Consider the following 20,427-nt stretch of genomic DNA (forward strand, 5'->3'; position numbering starts at 1 on the left):
ACCAGTTCTTACCAAGCGGCAGGTGGTGATTGGCAACCGTTGTAGTCAAAACTCTCAAAGCTTGGATAGAGCGATTACCAGGGACAGTCAAATGCACGACATAGATGTATGTGGAGCTAGGAAGGCTTATAATATGGTAGCAAAAAGGGTCAGCAATAATCAATTCAGAGATGCAAAGTTGAATAAACGCTCAGCGATGGTACTGTGCTGGTCCTAGGCTAGACCTTACTAGAGACGCGAGCCTAGAACACTAACAAAATCACGGTGCTGCACGTAAACAAGGGAGGAGCACACCCTGAATTTTTTTCCACTTTTTTCACTTTTTTGTCCTCTTTTTTTCCTCCGCAACAATTTTTTCGAAAAAGTCTACAAATGGTCTAAAAACTTCCTAGCCAGAATTTTCCAGACTTAGTTTTTTTTAAACTGGAACTATTTTTCTACTGCGGGTAGCACGAAAGCTGGGGAGTCCGACTTGGTCACGACTCGGAGTATGGCGTGATCTGGAAATCGAAAACAAAAGAACAAATAGTGGACTCAGACTAGGACTGGTGGTGGATATATGGAGGGCGGTGGAACACGGACTGGTGGCGAATCTGTGATGGAGGTGGACTCGGATTATCGTGATGGCAGTGGATATGTGGTATATGGCAGCAGTGATGACGATGGTGGTATATGGCAGTGGTGATGACGATGGTGGTATATGGCAGCGGTGACAATGATGGTGGTATATGGCAGCGGTGATGACGATGATGCGGCGGCGTGACAACTTGTGAACAGAACTCAAAACTCTAAAGGACTAGACACTAAGACCAGCAACTAGACACGACGATACAACCGCAAATTCAACAATGCAAAACCCTAAAAAGATTATGTAAAGGCTCAGATTGGTTCGGATATGATGAACTAACCCTAATTTTTTTTGGCTTTTTCCTGGACTGTAGGTATGAAGAACAGACTCAATCTAAACTACGAAAAACTGTAAAATCTCACCGAGCAACCTAGAAATCTGATACCACTTGATAGAGGCAAAGGTGTCCCGTGTTTCGATGATAAGGTGATTATCGTTTCGGTGGAGTATACTTTGACGACCCGACTACGAACGTGCGAGGACGTCGCGCCTTAGCAATCACTAAACCAACTCCGAGAGGTTATTGGCCAAGCCGGAGCACGATTAACCTAACCACGAGGGTCTTTTTCCTGCAAGCAAACGAAGAACAAGCAAGAAACTGAGATTGCAATCTAGATATTGCAAATTTAAGATGAAAGCTTTATTGATCAAGGTGGGGTTTCTGTGACGTCTTGTTCTGGTCGTTGAACACAAACGAAGTCCATGAAGTTGCAGCTACGGCGAACTTTTAATCTAAACAAAACCCAAAGTCTAAATGACGCCCTAAGGGCTATATATATGGAGGAAGAGGGGGGAATTTCGTGGCCCTTGGAGGAGGGGTCTGAAACAAACTCTAACTCTTGTTTCTCCACACATACAGACTCTAAAAACAGCCTATACTTAAGTATTTCTAAATTACATGGGCCTGGCCCAATAATAAGGTGACGCAGCACCTAGAATAGCCTCTGGACGAAATTTATGAAGTGGCATTTTGTATATTTCGTCCAAGGCTTCATGCTCTCCTTATGGTGGTTTCAAAGTCCTGAAATCATCACTTGCAACTCCGTTCTTGTTCCCCTTGTGCATGCCATCATCTTCATGCTTGGTCTTGCTCCAGTGTTCATCCCTCTTATCCATGCCAGGCCCTTCGTTTGTAAGCAAAAGAAATGTATCCAATTTAGGCAACATTATATTCTCATGAACATTAGAATCATTACCAAGAAACGGAAGTACCTGATAATTTAATTGGCGTGCGCGAGCTCTAGTAATTGATCCAGTATATGTAGCAGTAGGGGTTGTGGGTGTAACAATGGTATTGATGTCCTCATCAACGCCCTTGAACATGTGGCTATGCATCGGCAAGTGAATGAAGATGAAGATGACCAAGTCTTTTGTGACAATGATTTGAGCCCCGCTCTCATTGTCTCCAAGGTCACTTAACCACCAACAAGACGAAGATCAATGTTGCCACATCTTCCACACTAAGGCGGGCATCCATGGACGTTGCATTAAGGTCATCATTGACAAAGGAAGTTGCCACAACTTGGCAAGTGAAGAACTATGCTCCAAGCTCCAATTGGTCAAGATGAAGCATCCTCGTCCCTACAAGGTCCAATGGCTTAGCGACTCCGGCACCATTCAAGTGCAGCACACCGTTCAAGTCTCCTTCAAGATTGGCGCATATGAAGACACCTTCGAGTGTGATGTGGTTCCTATGTCCGTTTGCCATATTCTACTTGGATGACCTTGGAAATTTGACCGTGGCATCATCCACAATGGAAGAACTAATCACTATAGCTTCAAGATGAAGGCAAAGGAGTACATGCTACGACCTGTGTCACCAAGCCAAGTGATCGCCGACAAACAAGCAACTACCCATCATGGAGAGAATAGTGAGAGAGTGAGCCACCAAAAAGGGAGTGAAAGCCATAAGCCCAAAATGAGTGCCTCCATGATGAGCGGTAATAAAAATTTAGTGCTATTCGCTACCAAAAGTGATATGAGAGAAGTGTGTGAGAACCCATCGAGTGTTATGCACTATGTCTTATTGTGCAAAGATGAAGTGGCAAGGACTAACACCTCTCACAATCTACCTTCAGTGTTGTATTTTCTATTGCAGGAATTCAAGGACATTTTCCCCGATGAGCTACCTCCGGGACTACCTCCTCTATGCAGCATCGAACACCGAATCGACCTCATCCCCGGCGCACCATTACCGAACAAGGCACCCTACCGCGTCAACCCCGAAGAAACCAAGGAAATACAACGGCAAGTACAACAACTCATTGACAACAGACATGTACATGAAGCTTAAGTCCTTGTGCCATTCCAGTTATTCTTGTGCCTAAGAAAGATGGTACTTTTCGCATGTGTTCCGATTGTCGTCCCATTAATGCTATCACCGTTCGTTATCACTATCCCATTCCACGCCTTGACGATATGCTCGATGAGCTTAGCGGAGCCACAATTTTCTCTAAAATGATCCTAAGAGTGGTTACTACCAAATACACATTCAAGAAGGTGATGAATGGAAAACTGCTTTCAAAACCAAGTTTGGCTTGTATGAATGGTTGGTCATGCTTGTGGGTTTATCCGAAGCACCCGACACTTTTATGCGGGTGATGCATTATGTTCTTCGCCCATACATTGGCGTATTTGTTGTGGTCTACTTTGACAGTATCCTTGTATTTAGCATGTCTCTAGAAGATAATGTCACCCATCTTAGAACCGTTTTGCAAACTCTTAGAAAAGAGCGCTTTTATGCTAATATGGACAAATGCCTTTTTGGTGTTGATAAGCTTGTTTTCATGGGTTTTGTTGTGTCCTCTAAGGGTGCTCGTGTAGATGAAGCTAAAATTGATGCTATTAAATCTTTGCCACAACCAACCAACTTGCAACAAGTGCGAAGTTTCTTTGGCTTAGCCAGTTTCTATTGTAGATTCGTTAAGGACTTTAGCACTATTGCATCCCCTTTGCATGTCTTGAGTAAAAAGAATGTACCATTCGTTTGGGGACCATCCCAAGATACCGCATTTCATGAGCTTAAGAATTTTCTTACACATGCTCCTTTGCTTGCCTTTCCCAATTTTAACAAAACCTTTGAAGTTCATTGTGATGCTAGTGGCAACGGTATAGGAGGTGTGTTAATGCAAGAGAAGCGCCCCATAGCCTACTTTAGTGAGAAACTTTCCGGAGCGCAACTTAACTACCCCATCTATGACAAAGAGTTATATGCTTTAATGAGAGTTCTACACGTGTGGGAACATTATCTTCACCCTCATGAATTTTTCATCCATACGGATCATGAAACGCTTAAATACCTTAAGGGTCAAACTAAATAGAATAAGCGACATGCCAAATGGAGTGAGTTTATTGAGTCTTTTCCTTATGTCATCAAGTACATTAAGGGTAAAGAGAATGTTGTGGCAGATGCTCTTTCCCGCAAATGCATGCTTGTTACTCAATTTGAATTGAGTGTCATTGGCTCTGAGCACATAAAAGACTTGTATGCGCATGATCCTACTTTTGCTACTCCTTATGACAAGTGTTTGACGCATACATCTTGAGAAAGCTATTACATCAAAGATGATTATCTTATGGGAGCTAACAAACTATGTATCCCCGAGTCTTCTCTTTGTTTCTTACTTTTGCAAGAAGCTCATGGAGGAGGACTTATGGGTCACTTTGGACGTGACAAGACATTTGCCATGCTCTCAAGAACTACTTTTGGCCCAGGATGTCCCGTGACGTCTCACGCTTCACCAACTAATGCTCTACATGTCGCAAAGCTAAGTCTAAACCTCAATCCCATGGTCTCTATATGCCACTTCCCGTTCCATATCACCCATGGGAAGATATTAGTATGGACTTTGTGCTTGGTTTGCCTAGAACTCAAAATGGAAAGGATTCTGTGTTCGTTGTTGTGGACCGTTTCTCTAAGATGGCACATTTTATCCCATGCAACAAGATAGATGATGCTTCACATGTTTGCAAATCTCTTTTGTAGGGAAATCTTGCGTCTACATGGAGTGCCAAAGACGATTTTTTCGGACCGTGACGTCCAGTTCCTAACCTACTTTTGGAAGACCCTATGCGCCAAGCTCAGAATCAAGCTCTTGTTCTCTTCGGCATACCATCCACAAACCAAAGGTGGCTGGTGCTCCCGCGAGGCCCAAAGGACAAGACCTTGTAGTGCCCTTTTAGAGTCTAGAAGGCTGTTTTGAATTCATCGCCAGCTGCCATACGAATCTGGTGATAACCAGCTCTGAGTTCGGGTTTAGAAAACCATGAGGCACCAGACATCCAGGAGTTCTTCTACCCCATTACCTTCTGGGTGGAATTGCCACGACATGGGCATTCTTCTTAGCGAGAATAATTACAGTAGGATAGTGGCTAGGAGGATTTGAAAGGCATTATGGAATTAAGATTTCCAAGGTTTAGCCAAGGCTTAGCTTAGGACCCCACTACTTGTCGTATTTGGTTTGGTATTGCTACAGCATATGATTTCGAAAGTCATGATGATATTACTGAAGAACGTCTTTATCAGAATGAGTCAAACTCAATAGAATTGGATCCATTCCAAATAGCGAGAATTAGGATTCTTGATCCCTCTCAATCTCTCTTTCAATTCGAGGATCCACCCTTTGTAGTCCTATGCGTAGTAAGTACTATAGCCTCACTAGTCCTCATCGAGGAATCTCCTTGCCGCCCTAGAAGTTTGAGATCGTGCCCAACCGTTTTGGAGTCTGTTCAGGAGCTCCTTCAGCGCTCGGGGATTGACGTCGGACTGGAGTCGGCTCAACATGAAATCAAGCATGGTCCTCTTCTACGAATCTACAACTCTCTTTACTGAGCGAGACTTCATCTATATCACTAAAAGTGGATTTGGATTCCCATTTATTCTTTGAATGATAGCTTCAACTAGGCTCCACCTTAGAGAGGGTTTTCGGTTTGAATCAAGATAGGGTCAGGAGCGTGTCGGAACGGCCAAACGGAGGTCACGAATCGGACGCTATCTATTCTCCAACGCGTGTTGATCAAGAAGAACATCAAGGAGTCAGAGGAGTGCTTACCCATCGCCGAGTACGCCTACAATCGCGCAAGACATTCGACTACCGACAAGTCACCCTTTGAGGTCGTCTACGTCTTCAACCCATTGTCCCCATTGGACATTCTACCTCTACCACTACAAGAGCACATCAACATGTACGCAAGTGCACGAGCGAGCTATCTCAAGAAGGTGCATGAAGATACAAGGCACACCATCGAGCGCCAAGTACAACGCCTCGCGACCAAGATCAACACCAACAAGAACCCCATGATATTCAACACTGGAGATCTTGTGTGGCTACACCTTCGCAATGACTGCTTCCCCAAAGAATGCAAGTTCAAGGTTCTACCTTGAGCCGACGGACCCTTCAAGGTGCTAGCACACTACAACTACAATGCATACAAGATCGACCTACCGCGCGACAGGTGCAACGTGAGCAACATCTTCAACATCAAGGATCTCTCTCCCTACCATGGTGATGAGACTTTCGATCCGAGGTCGGATCTTTCCCAAGGGAGGGGGGAGATGATGCGGAGCATCCTACGGTCATCCCCATGGACTTATCTACATCTCCTACGACACCACATGGACCAATGACTAGAGCTCGAGCAAAGGCTATTGAAACTAAGGTGAACTCGCTCCTCTCCGAACTACCACTCCCCACATGTGAGACATGGCTACTACCTCAAGCGGAGACCCTATGTGTGATCAGGTACTTAGAGGAAAGCCACGGAGCAACTACAACCAACGGACAAGACGGCGAGCACACCAAGTACAAGAACCAAGAAGAAGAGCTGCCATAAAAACTACAACCACCGGACGACCGAACCAGTCCGAACGTCCGACGCCTGAAGCCCCAGCCGGCCAGCACAAGTCCCAGCCAACAAACGCTACAGCGGCCGGACATCCGACACCTCCCAGCGTCCGGACGACCGACCGGCTCCAAACATCCGGTGTCACATCACAGAAGGGAAATTAACAGATTCCGAAGACCTCCGGACGACTGAGCCCCAAACGCCGGACGCCCACCGGACTTTCGGCAACGCTTGGCCAGAGCAGAAACACCGGACGACCGGACCTTCGCAGGCCACCAAACGTCCAAGACCATCCGGACGCCCAACACCTATCTACGCATAAAGACTAGGGCCAAGGCCCATGTACCCTTTCGTCCACCTAGACTATATATACTCCTCCTCCCTGTTATTAGGTTAGCATTGGTTTAGCTCATACTAGAGATAGAGAATTGCTCGTCCACCTGATACTACTCCCTTTGGAGACCGAGGCCTCTAGGAGAAGATCCCCCAAGTGGAAGACCCCCCTTCTGGGAAGATCCCCTAGTGGATTCAAGACCTCTTGGAGAAGAACTAGTTACTTGTATCCCCCTTTGTTGGATTTGAATCATGTATCTCTCTTTGTGTTCATGGATCTAGCATGTGTGATTGTATCAATCTATTTGAGTGTTTCCTCTTATTTTCCCCCTTGTATTCTTCATGTGTTTGCCATGTTCTTCGGAAATCCCCCTCCAAATCGTGAAAGATCTGCCCCTAGGATTCCACCCTACATCAGGAAGGCGACAACGAGCATAGAGGCCTATCGTGAAGCACATCGCCCTCCCATTCGCCCTTGCAGTCGTTCACAACGGTCATCTAGCTATACCCCAATGTTTGATCACACCATTACTTGCATGGTCAATAAAACGAGCAATATATCCACATGTCATTAGATCCGCCATGTTTGCAAAATATGCATATAGTGTCCACTTAGAACTACGCAAAAATTAGTCCTTAATTACTTATTGGTGGGGCCATCTTACATTCTACTTGAAACGAGAAATAAGTTATTCAGCTTGCATCAACCAATGCTTTGATGAACTGATCCTTGAGGTGGCCATTTGATCCTGCCATTCTTTGCGCCATCAGATCAAACTCATCACCGCTCCTGAAAGTCAAAATGAAAGAAAATGTACAACAAGAAATGGAAAAACCAAATCTCATCAAATTATGTACTATGATAGCAAGAGCCAGCCACATAGTTTTGACTAAATTTGACAACTTACGGATCAAAAACAAAACCCCCAGCTTCCTTTAGAATCAAAGCTCCAGCAGCCACATCCCTAGAGGAAAATTTAACAATTAGATGTGACTTTTGGTTTATATATTTTCCATGTAAAACTATCGTTAATAATTTGGTAACCATACCAGGGGCCACCAAAACCGATCTCATAACACAAATCTAGCCTACCACAAGCAACTCCACACATGTTTAGAGCCAAAGAGCCACACATACGTATAGATCTAATCTGAAAAAAATGAATAACCCGTTAGAATATTGACATGCTACAAATAACTCCGATAAAAATGTTACTTTACAGGGTTTACCTTGAATAGTAACTTATTAATTCTGTTGGTTGTATCATCCAAAGTGGGCTTGTCTCTTTTGGTCCCTACCTGCTCAATTAATATGGTTATTTGTTGAACACTCCAGTAGAATTCTTTTGAAAGTAAAACGTCCAGACTTAAGTTTTCATGGCATAATACTACAGCTGTCGTGTGCAATATAATTATTAGTGAAGAAAAATGTGCAATGTGTGGCTACATATTCCCAATTGCCACTTAAAAGAAAACAAAAAATACTCTAGCTGCAAATGTTGTGTCATCAAGTACGAGGGGCTTAAACTATGTTTCTCCAATGAACCATGTGCTGTATTGAAACTAATATGGAACGGATAACAGTAACTCTATGCCGTTCTCCCACTCTAACAAGAAGGCCAACAAATGAGCAATTATTTTATGCATTCTGCTAGTACGATAATTCAAGATGCAGAACAATTTAAAAGCCATTCAATGTGATATGGACAGATTTGATACACACAATTCTGTTCATCTCATTTACAATTGGAGAGTTCAAGAAAATGCATGAATGGTCATATAAGTATGTGTACCGACAAAGCATTAGCTCATAGGTTGCACATGTCTAACCAGCGACTGTTGGCTGGCTAGTCTACCTGAGCACACACCTAAAATTCTCAATATATCCTTGTCTGTTGCATACTGAAAAGGAAAAGGCTGGCCCCCCGCCCCCAACCCCATGTTTTTTTAAACAGTAACCTGGCTTTATTATTAACATACAGAAGCAGCTAGATTGCTAGCCACCAGAGATAATACATGGTACCTCCCTGGGACATATGGGCACCATGGAGTAGCCAGGACATGCGCCACTGAGTTACAGCCACGCTTACACGCAAGCACCTTAAACTCGATAAAGCTAGTAAAAAGAAGAAATTTTGCCTCCCAAAAGAGAACTCCGTTACAAGCAGTATCCAATTCATTGGAAAGAAGAGCCCAAGCGAGCACAGTCGAGTCTGTTTCAATGATGATACGCCCAAACCCAACTTCAGTCGCGAACTCAATCGCCTTCAGACAAGCTATCGTCTGTATGCAAAGCATCCTTCAGGAAGTGGATGTGGCCCATACCAGCACCGATGACATCTCCAGAAGCATCCCTTGCACAAAAGCCCCAACCTCCTGTACTGTTATCTTTTAGGAACGTGCCACAAGTGTTCATCTTTAGGAAATCATCAGGAGGCTTAGACCAGCGCTCAGCAGGCGCTACAACCGAACATGAAGGTATACGAAGGTGTTCAGAAAATTCTGTAACCTGTACAGCACTACAGGATACGACCGCCGCTGCTGAAGGGCACCTATCACCATTATTGACAGCATTTCTAGCATTCCACAAATTCCACATCAAACAAATGCAGAACATGGATGTCACATTCTCCAAGCATAGCAGAACTTCGACTGATTGTTTTGCATCAGTGCAACTGAGCACCAATCCCCTTACATGCTCTTGGTTAGCTTCACGCCAAACGGCCTTCGCAAATTTACATTTGAGGAAGGCATGGCCACCATCCTCGTCGAGGTGTTTGCACATCAGGCAAATGGTATCCAGGTCAATTCCACGACGTTTAAGATTTAACCGGACAGGAAGGGTGTTGTGTCTCAATCTCCAAAGGAACATGATGATTTTCCTAGGCATTCTCAAACTCTAAAGCTTGGTCCAAACCATTGCAGTGCTTGTTGTCGGATTTGCTACAGTGCAAGATGATGTTTGACCTGCAGCAACATCGTCCAACTGAAGTTTGAGTTTGTAAGCTTTTGAGTTTGTAAGCTGAACGAACCGAAAAGTTACCTTTCGGATCGGGATGCCAAGCTGGAAGATCATCAAATCCCTCCTTAATTGGAATACTCAGAATATGAGGGCCAACATCAGCATTGAATACTTGTTGAACAAGATCTTGGTCCCACTGTCCGGAAATAGGGTCGATCAGATCACAGACCTTCTGAAGTAAAATTTGGCCTCTAACTGTACTACTAGGTCTTCTAGTAATCCCTCTTGGTACCATGGATCTTCCCAGATATTAACGTTTTGGCCATTTATACGCCATATCAAGCCTTATTTGATAAGATCGCAACCTTTGAGAATACTCCTCCAAGTGTAAGAGATGTTGTTTTCAACCCAGTCTCCAAGGAAACTCTTCTCCAAGCAACCACAAGGGTCAAGGATAACCTGCACTTGGCAGGATAAGATGGCAGGCATTTATTGAGCCTGTAAGGCTAGGATAGGATAGCAGTGTGGCTGGACTTAGAAGTCCATGTTCACACACTATTACTAGTTTGTAGTGCACGTAATGTGCAGCCTATAGTCGGTTCTTTGTCCTATATAAAAGACTTGTATCCTCCGTTGTAAATGAAGCCACTCCTTCAGAGAAAAATATTCAACTTCAAGCTTAGTACTGTTAGGAAAGCAACTTCTCTCTCTCTCTCTCTCTCTATATATATATATAGGGTCGCGCTATTCGTCACCCTGAGTGAGGAATAGTTATTCTTCACACACCCCCTCCCCCTCTATTTTACCATCAATGCATCGTAATTTTACGTTCCGTAAGTTTTGTCTTATTTCCGACGCAAAAAGGGACCGTAAAAAAATATATAATCGCCGTAAAAAATATTTTATGTTATGTAAAATTACAAACGTAAAAACATAGTCTAAAATACACATAAACTGCAAATTTTCTTGTCTTATGACCTATATTTTTATTTTTTTATGTCAAATTTTACGTAGTGAATCAATAGGAATGTAACTATTTGAATTCAAAACGTAATTTAATTATGAAATGATTGTAAGATTACCTCGGGTGAAGAATAACTTATTTACATTCATATTGATTCAGTACGTAAACTTTGGCATAAGAAAACAAATATATAGATCATAAGACCAGAAATTTTGGATTTTATGTATGTTTTACACTATTTTTTACGTTTGTAACTTTATGTAACATAAAATATTTTTTACGGTGATTATTATATATTTTCTTACGGTCTATTTTTACGTCTGAAATAAGACAAAATTTACGGAATGTAAAATTACGATGAATTGATGTTAAAATAGGGGGGGTGAAGAATAACTATTCCTCACCCAGGATGACGAATAGTCATATATATATATATAGGTAAACACAGACTAAAATAAGGGCTCCTAGACCAATACTAATACTTCCTAACACCCCCCCCCCCCCCCCCCCCCCCCGCCGCCCTCAAATGCAGTATGCAATAGCATTACATTTGAAGTAGTGTAATACTAGAAAAAGATGATAATCCAAATCCACGCCTTGAGAGTGTCGTCATAGAAGAGTCTTCAAAACCTGTCGAGTCGCCAAAGGGGATAACGAAGAGATGGCACATCAGAGGAAGACACCGCATCAATAGAAGATACAAGAGAAGATGGGTTGTCAAAAGAAGATGACACATCAAGAGAATGAAGCATTGCTTAAAGAATCATGGCCCATGAAAACCGACGGCGAAAGAAGCTCCAAGAGAATGGGCTTAGATCAACAATGCAAAGAGAGGCCATAGAAATCCTACAGAGAGGACAATGACCAGAAAAAGGCTAGCGGACAAAAGTTTGGCAGGCTCGCATGACATGAAAAACACAAAATATCAACGGATTTGGTAGATACAGCGGAAAATATAGAGCAAGAAGTTAGGAAGCACACACGAGACAAAGATGCAAAAGCCATCATGTATGCAGAAGACATTGGACGTTTTTTTAGAAGGAACAAACTAGGAGGGTTGTAGGACGCATCAGCAAAACACACCAAAAACTAGACTGAGCGCCGCATGCTCTAGCCAATGCAACCAAAATCTGATGGAGAGACTAGGCAATACATTTATACGTCAACACACCCCTCACGTGTGGCTCCCCCGAACCTTAACATGGACAGAAAGTGGGCTGCAATTTAATTGCACCAGCCGGGTCTTGAACTTAAGACCTCTTAACTCTGATACCATGTTAGGAAAATAACTTATCTCTATTGAAGGTCCAAGGGGCAAGAAAAGTAAACATAGACTAATAAGGGTTCCTAGACCAATACTAATACTTCCTAACAAGTACTACTTGTGCAAGTGTACGTGTGTGTGAGAGAGAGTGGGTACTACTAGTTTGGGCACCCCTACCACTCATAGTGTAGGACCCCTACCACTAGGAAAATACCGTTAGCACTCCAAATTAGGACTCCTACCACATATAAGGTAGAGCCCCTACCACCCATTATACACACCTACTACAATAGTTTGGGCTAACAATTTGGCATTAAAGCCTCGTTCCGATAGCCATGGCCGGTGTAGAAGGAAAGTGTTGGGACAAACCCTCCGGCAACAAACGCCGAGTAGCCCTCCGGCGAGCAGCGCTAGACAGAGGTAGAAGAAGATGAACCAAACACACTTGGTTATGGCGACGAACGCCCCGGCCGACGAACGGCCTGTATGTTGGCCTCTATTCAACTCAACTCCCTCAAACACATACATAGAGGTACACACGCACACACGCAGCACAACCCGGAAGAATTCTCACGTCGACCGGGCACACACCACGGTTCCGGCGGAGACTACATCTTCTTTAGGCCCCTCTCACTTGGCTCGGCACATATCGGAACACTTTACACCAGTACACAGTGGGGTTTTTATACCAGGCTCACACACACAGCACCGGCCGCTCCACTCGGCCACGCACGCACGTAGCCATGCAACCTTATCCTAACTAACCCGCACATGCACTAACCAATCTCTACCTACATGTACACTACGCTCGGCACTAGCACAACAGTAGCATCCGATGCATACGCACTCGACTTGGCTAGCTAGCTCAACACATGCACGCATTCTACGGATCCGCTGCACGAGCGCATGCGATCCGCATGCACGACCATGCCCGTGACGCGCACAACGCGGCCTGCCCAACGGATCGGCACGGCCTGTTTGCTACTGCTGCACACCATCGTGACACACACGACTAATCACCATGGTGAGTCATGATTTATTTCTAACAATCTCCTCCTAAATCACAAGCTCGCGGTCGTCGTCGTCGTCATCATGGCCGCTGCTACAACCTCCACCCTCTTCCTCGACGACACACTCCGAGCTTCTTCTTCGCCGGCGACACATGCCCGACGTTCAGGCGACATACGTCATCTTCCTCGTGTTCAGTTGCGGTGACATACGCCATCTCCTCCGGCTCCGGCAACACATACCGGTGACAGCCGCAACACCACGCATTTCCTCAGGCCGACACATGGTCCGAAGCTCCATCACGCAGCCGCCGGTGAACGCCGAACAACACCAAAGACAACCAAGCTCTAATATCAAATGTTGAGACAAACCCTCTGACGAGCAACGCCAAGCGGAGGTAGAAGATGAACAAAACACACTTGATTATGGCGACGAACGCCCCGGCCGACGAACTGCCTACATGTTGGCTTCTATTCAACTCAACTCCCTCAAACACATATATGAAGATACACATGCACACACGCAGCACAACCCAGAAAAACTCACATCGACCGGGCGCACACCACGGTCCCGACGGAGACTACATCTTCCTTAGGCCCCTCTCACTTTGCTCGGCACATACCGGCACACTTTACACCAGTACACAGTGGGGTTTTTATACCGGGCTCACACACAGCACCGGCCTCGGCCATGCACGCACGTAGCAGCGCACCACCTCGGGTGGTTCCAGGTCACAGCCATCACAGGACGACTCCCAGTCGCCGCCTCCGGAGGAGCGGTGAGGGCGCAGCCAGTCTAGGCGCGGCCATAGTGGTGAGGTCGTGGTTAGGGAGATCGTGCACGAGACCGCAGGCAGCGGTACTGTGCCCATCACCTTCCCGATGCTCACGCGCTCTGATGCGGAGCATTCCACGGACATCACCATGTCAAAAGTCCGTTTGACAAGTGACACGTTCGACATCCACTTCACATATACAAAGGTGAATCATCTCCTTTATGCGTGTTCACTTGACCCCTTCGAGGATGGTATACTACTTCTCCACTCGTGTGCATGCATAGGTATTGTCGGAACGCTACAGACGACGAGGAGTGCGAGCGCAAGTGTACAACTACACCATCCGCGAGGGAAGCGTGGAAACGAAGATGCAAGAAGAAGAGCTGCCGAAGAAGCTCCAGCGAGCGGACGTCCGAACGACACTGGACGATCGGCCCCTCCCAGCGAGCGGACGTCCAGCCCCCATCGGACGACCGGCACATCTACACCCGAGCCCATTCAGCGGAAGACCGACGACACCGAACGACCGGCGACCGGACGACCGCCAGCTACCGGACGTCCGGTGCCACCTCAACCGAGGCAAAGTGAGCGGAAGGCCGACGACTACCGGACGTCCGGAAGCCCACGAGCCACCGGACGACTGGTCCCCAGCGGACGTCCGGTACCTGTCTGGTACAGAGATCGGGTTTGAGGCCCATGTATCCCTCTCCCACTTACCCCTTCGTGGACCTAGACTATATATACTCCTCCACCTCCTCCTAGTTAGGGTTAGCGTTGTGTTAGCTCATTTGTGAGATAGAGCTTCGCTCATCCATATCGGATCTACTCCTTGAGAGAGACCGCGGCCCCTCTTCGGAGAAGATCCACCTTGGATTCAAGACCCCTTTACAAGAAAATCCCCTTGTGGATTCAAGACCTCCTCACGGAGAAGAACCGGCTACATGTGTGATCCCCTTGTCCCTTATTAGATTTGGATCATGTATCTCTTTGTGTTTCGAGGATCTAGCACATGTGTGATCATTCTTGTTGGTTTGAGTGATTCTCTCGTGTTTCCCCTCGTGTTCTTCATGTTCTTCGCGGGATCCGTTCTTTTCGTGAAAGATCGGCCCTTAGGGTTCCTACCCTACATCATCTTGGTATCATGAGCCACGTTGATCATGATTTCGAAACCTCCCCTCGTTGTTTTCTAGGCTAATTTTGTTGTGTTCTTCCTTAAATTCGAAAATCCCCACCAAAAATAGCCCCGAAATTTTTTGTGATTTGTTGGTTTGACGAAGTTTTGTTGGATTTGATCCATAGATTTGCTTGGTTTCAAGTGGACCTAGCATCTCCCCAAGTTTCCCCATCTTTCACCCACGAAATCTCATCAATTTTGACCCCAAAATCTCTATTTTCCGCCCAAAGTCACGCCCCGGATCTCAAATCCCGCGTTGACCCAGACCCACCGGACGACCGTCACTTTACCGGACGTCCGGAGCCGCAGGAACCACCGGACGTCCGACCTTACCGGACAACCGGAACCCCTAACCTGAGCTGAAATTAGCGGATTTCCGACCCAACCGGATGTCCGGCGACCGGACATCCGTCCATTTCCGGACGTCCGCTATAGATATCAACTTCGGCTGATTTTTATTTCGGCCATAATTAATTCATCCGAACTCCGATTTTGACGTTCTTTAGCTCGTTTTGAAGCTCATGACATCCCCCTTTCCACAAAAATACCACCAACATCTTTTGACTTCATCAAATTTTGTGAATTTTGGCATCTTTGCCTAGGGCTTCCACCACATCATCCGCTACACCACCACCGACTTCCGCAACCTAACCCATCTTGATCCCCATTGCATATGTGGTTGCTTGAGTAGTGATTCGAGCCTACTAAGGTGTTTCGGCTACTTAGGGACGGTTGCTTCCTCATCAACCACCACCACCACTTCCGCATAACCTTGCCCACCATACACTTCCACCACCCAACATAACCAAATTTTGTTTAACCTTATTTGAGTTGTGTGTTGTGTCTCCTAAGGTGTTTCGGCTACTTAGGGACGGTGACCTCAACTTCGACATCGTGTATAGTACACCACCTTACCCTCCACTTCCGCATTGCGTACTTCACAACCCATCATTGCATTTCCACAATCCCATTGAGCTTCCGCAACCACCACCGCATTCCCGCTACCACCATTTGACATTTGACATTTGAGATTTTGAGTTCGCGGTTTTTCCGTTTCCTAAGGTGTTTCGGCTACTTAGGGACGAGTCTCCATCATCTTGGTATCTCCATCAAGATCACCGCCACTCATCATCGCCAAGGACGGTAACCTCCATATCATCTCGGTATCATGGTATCCCTCCATTGTATATTCCCTTGCCATTGCATTGTTAACCCCTATCCCATTTTGCGTCACTTGCCTATCGAGACTAGCCATTTGAGTATTGCCGGCAACGTTACTTGTGCACATTAGTGATCATCGAGCTACACCTTCCATTGCATACATACCATATCATATTGGTATCATATCATCCCTTGTGCCACAAGTTTGTTCCCGTATATACCCAATTATTATCTTGGTTTGTGCATTTCGCAAAGTGGCCATACAAAAAAAAAGCTTTTAAGCGAAAGAGAAAGAGCAAAGAAGCTTGTAAGCAAGTGCCATAGCATCATACCACATTGCATATAAGATCATCTTGCACCTTGTGAGAAACACCGGGAACCATACATACATAGCATACTTGGGATAGAAAGTTATCCATTTTGCATCTTATAGGTTGTGCACAAGTGTCGTATCCGCCTATTGAGCAATCGTGCTAGTGTCACTCTTGAGTTGTGCAACACGAGCGTTTTTCGTGGATTCCACATTTTGTGCTCATTCCTTGGTTGCACGACCCCATTTATTTATCCGTGTGTGCGTTTCCGTGTGCCACATATTGCTATTGGTCTACTTGTTTCACTTGCGAATTTCTGAATCTCTTTCAACATTATTGACTCTTGCTAACATTTTGCATCAAATTTTTGTGCCACTATCCTCACCGAGCTCCACCATAAGCCTTATTTTGTGTAGGTGTGAGAAACCGACAAGAATTGGTACCAATTGTGCTATTTCCTTGTTACATCATTGAGTGATCATTGATCCATCTTCAACATCGGCCAAGTTACATTTGGTATAGTTCTTCTCTTTCTCCCACTCATATTTGCTCGAGTCTTGTGATGGATAGGCAAGGCATTTCATCTTCGGTCTACAACAACAACGACGAGTTCGATGCCACGAACAACTCCAACGACGCCAAGATGCAAGCTCAAATGGAGGAGATCAAAGCCCTCATCAAGTCCTACAAGCGATCTTCCTCATCTTCGAGAAGACTCTCAAGAGCACATGCCTCCGAGCTACCATCTCCGACAAAATCACATCGACATCGACACCATCACCAACAAGGACGTGAACGTCAAGAGCTCAACACCAACAACCGCTCAACGACTTCACCATCTCCCTTGGCATCTTCGTCAAGCGACTTCAAGGCATCTTCGCCTTCGGATATACGGCATCTTCGCCAACAAGGACCTCAAGACTACGCTCAAGAGAAGCTTTCCAAGCTCAAGTCCGCGACTTCCACGAGCTACTATGACCTTGACACCGACCACAAGATTCCTTTCTATGGGACTCTAGAACCCGAGGAGTATCTCGAGTGGGAGCGTTTGATGGACGACTACCTCAAGCTACATCAAGTTCCTCCCGAAGATCAAGTGAAGTGCGTCACAAGAAACTTCCACGACTACGCGTCACATGGTGGCTTCACATACCTTCGGAGACCTACAACATGAGTTGGCCCAAGACGAAGAGAGCTTTGCGGCGAGAGTTCGTGCCTCCAACCTACACGAAACAACTTCAACGCCAATTGGAGAACACCATCCAAGGATCCAAGTCCATCGATGAGTACTTCAAGGAGATGAAGAAAGCCTTGCGACGAGCCGGCGTGGACGACCCCATTTCGATTAAGTTCCACTTCATGATGGGATTGCACAACGACATCTCCAAGACGATCTTCCTCGAGAACTACAAGTCCCTCGACGACAACTACATTGGTGCTCTCAAGGCGGAAGAAGAACTCATGAAGGCCAAAGCTTCTCCACCCTAAGCTCACTTCGTGACGACCAAGCTCCATGAGAACGAGCATGAGGCTAGTACCACCACGATGTCCAAGCCCGACGAGCTCCAAGACGATGCTCCCAAGTTCGACTTCACCGCCATCCCTCTTTGTGGCATTGATGGTGCCGAGTCTACTTCGACTCTTTTTCAAGACGGTGCGGCGACGACTATGACTACGGAGCCATTTGAGGACCAAGCTTTGAAGGCGAGCGACATGGTGACGAGCAAGGATGATGCTTCCATCTTAGGAGGCGAGAGTGATGATGTGCCATCTTTGGCCTTCATCCACGGCGACGACAACGAGATGGTTGAGCATGGGATTTTCCCTTCGACCACGACGACATATGATGACTTGAGTGACTTTAGCCACCATATTGAGAGCGAGAGTGACTTCACCACTAGCCCCATATATGATGTGTTGCCACAATTCCCATGTGAGGAGAGCCACAACCCCCACCACTTGAGTGAGATGAGTGACTCCACCATACGTGAGATTGAGTGCACCTACCTTAAGGGAGTGAGTGAACCAACACATAGAAAGAATGAGATAGTTGATAGGTCATATGAGGCCACTTTCGACACTAACGACTTGACCTCTACCTCTAATGTGTCTTCTCATTTGGTGTTAGGTCCCATATATGATGACGCGCCGATTCTCGACGACTTCGTCCTTCCTTTGGAGGTGATGGCAGCGGAGGGGGCACGGGCAGAGGCGGCGATCGCACCCAGAGTGGTGGCGGCAACCGCGGGCGCAAGCCAGGCCAGCCCTAACAGCGTGGCGGGGCTGGACGAGGTGATGGCAGCGACGACCGGGACAACTGCCGATATTGCAGCATCAACTGGGCCCACGATTGCCGCAAGAGGATAGCTGACAAGGCTGACGCAGCCAAGGCAAACCTCGTCCAAGCTGACGTAGATGGTGAGCCAGCAACGATGTGGCCTGCGCCCAAACCGTGCAGGAGGGCACAACGCCTCGCGCGACCACGGTCCCGGCAACCGTCGAGTCCATGCAGGCGGCACGGAGCTTGTCAGCAGAATCCATCTCTATAGTGGTAGGAATTGCCCAAAGAATATTGTTCTCAGGGCCTATCGACTGGGAGGCAATGAAGGCACAAGCGTGGGGAAGCTACACCCCGGCAACCGCGGCTCCGACAACGTCGGGTCCTGCCAAGTCCATGCAAGACAACACGGCGCATCAGGTCGGCCATACCCCGAAAACCAAGTGTTTGGGTCCACCAGGTTGGCGGGAGATGGCTCCCTGACAACGGCGTGGTGCGTGCGGCTACATCTTCCTCAATGAGGAGAAAGCTGTGACCCCACCCGCGCTTGTAGGAGACAAGCGCAGCGAGGGTTGGTTCCTTGATACCGGCGCCACGAACCACATGACTGGTTCGGTCGACGTGTTCGCGGAGCTGGACCACTCGATCACCGGAAAGGCGCGGCCTGGGCATGGCTCCATGGTGGACATCCATGGACGCGGGACCGTCGTCTTCGCCAACAACGGGGCTTACCATAGGGCGTTCACGAACGTCTTCTTCATCCCAGTGCTCAAGAGCAGCATTGTGAGCGTCGGCCAGCTCGACGAGAGCTGGTACGACATCAACATCCATCGTGGGAGCGAGTGCTCTCCGTGCGAGACAAGGACGGGCGCTTGCTCATCGAGGTAACCCGAGGACCAAATCCCCTGTACAAGTTCTTCTTTGCCCCGTACAACCTTGTGCCTCACCGTGGGCCATGTTTCCGACGCTTGCTATTGGCATGCTCGGCTCGGACACCGACACTTCGACGAGCTGCAAAAGGTGGCTCGTGGTGGACTCGTGCGTGGGCTATCGCACATCATGCACGCCGACGAACTGTGTGATGCATGTCTTGCCAGGAAGCAACGGCGTCTACCCTTCCCTAAGAAAGAAAGGTACAGGGCGAAGAAGCCCCTGGAGTTGGTCCACAGGGACCTCCGCGGCTCGATCACCCCGGCAACGCCTGGCAGGCGTTGCTACATCCTGTTGCTCGTCGACGACTACGGCAGGTTCATGTGGGTGATACTCCACGCCTCCAAGAACGAGGTGGAGTGAGGCATCGTCAAGCAGCAAGCGGCAACAAAGATTGTGTGCGGCCACAAGCTGTGCGTGTTGCGCACGGACCGTGGTGGCGAGTTCACATCTGCCACGTTCTACAAGCACTGCGACGACAAAGTGGTGCAACGTTATCTCACGGCCCCCTACTCGCCGTAGCAGAACGGCGTCGTCGAGCGGAGGAACCAGACGGTGCTTGAGATGGCACGTTGCATGCTCGAAGCAAAGTAGGTGCAACGTTATCTCACGACTGTCTTCATCCTCAACCGCTCCTTCACAAGGAGCGTCGACGGCAAGATGCCTTACGAGGTGTGGTACAGGAGGAAGCCTGATGTGTGCTTCCTTCGAACCTTTGGCTGTGTTGGGCACGTCAAGACGACGCACCCACAGCTAAAGAAGCTCGACGACAGGAGCACCCCTATGGTGTTCATG

The 20,427-nt window shown here is 47.0% G+C and overlaps 1 protein-coding gene and 1 long non-coding RNA gene across 2 annotated transcripts in view; both read right to left on the minus strand.

The window, feature by feature from the left end:
• Positions 1-7,349: 7,349 nt before the first annotated feature.
• The window catches only part of LOC125551778 (inositol monophosphatase 3), a 32,078-nt gene continuing 19,000 nt past the window's right edge, over positions 7,350-20,427 (minus strand). Inside the window, exons 7-10 of the mRNA XM_048715106.1 lie at positions 8,036-8,104; positions 7,856-7,956; positions 7,714-7,770; positions 7,350-7,595 (exon numbers count right to left, since the gene is read on the minus strand). Of these exons, the coding sequence (XP_048571063.1) occupies positions 7,499-7,595; positions 7,714-7,770; positions 7,856-7,956; positions 8,036-8,104 (324 nt within the window). The 3' untranslated portion in view covers positions 7,350-7,498. The remainder of the gene's footprint in view (positions 7,596-7,713; positions 7,771-7,855; positions 7,957-8,035; positions 8,105-20,427) is intronic.
• On the minus strand, positions 8,748-10,589 carry LOC125551779. Its single transcript, XR_007303164.1, has 2 exons — positions 9,849-10,589; positions 8,748-9,772 (listed from the first exon to the last, which is right to left on the minus strand). It is a non-coding gene; the product is annotated as an uncharacterized LOC125551779 (long non-coding RNA).

Source organism: Triticum urartu, chromosome 4, assembly GCF_003073215.2.
Source record: "Triticum urartu cultivar G1812 chromosome 4, Tu2.1, whole genome shotgun sequence".
Classification (NCBI taxonomy): domain Eukaryota; kingdom Viridiplantae; phylum Streptophyta; class Magnoliopsida; order Poales; family Poaceae; genus Triticum; species Triticum urartu.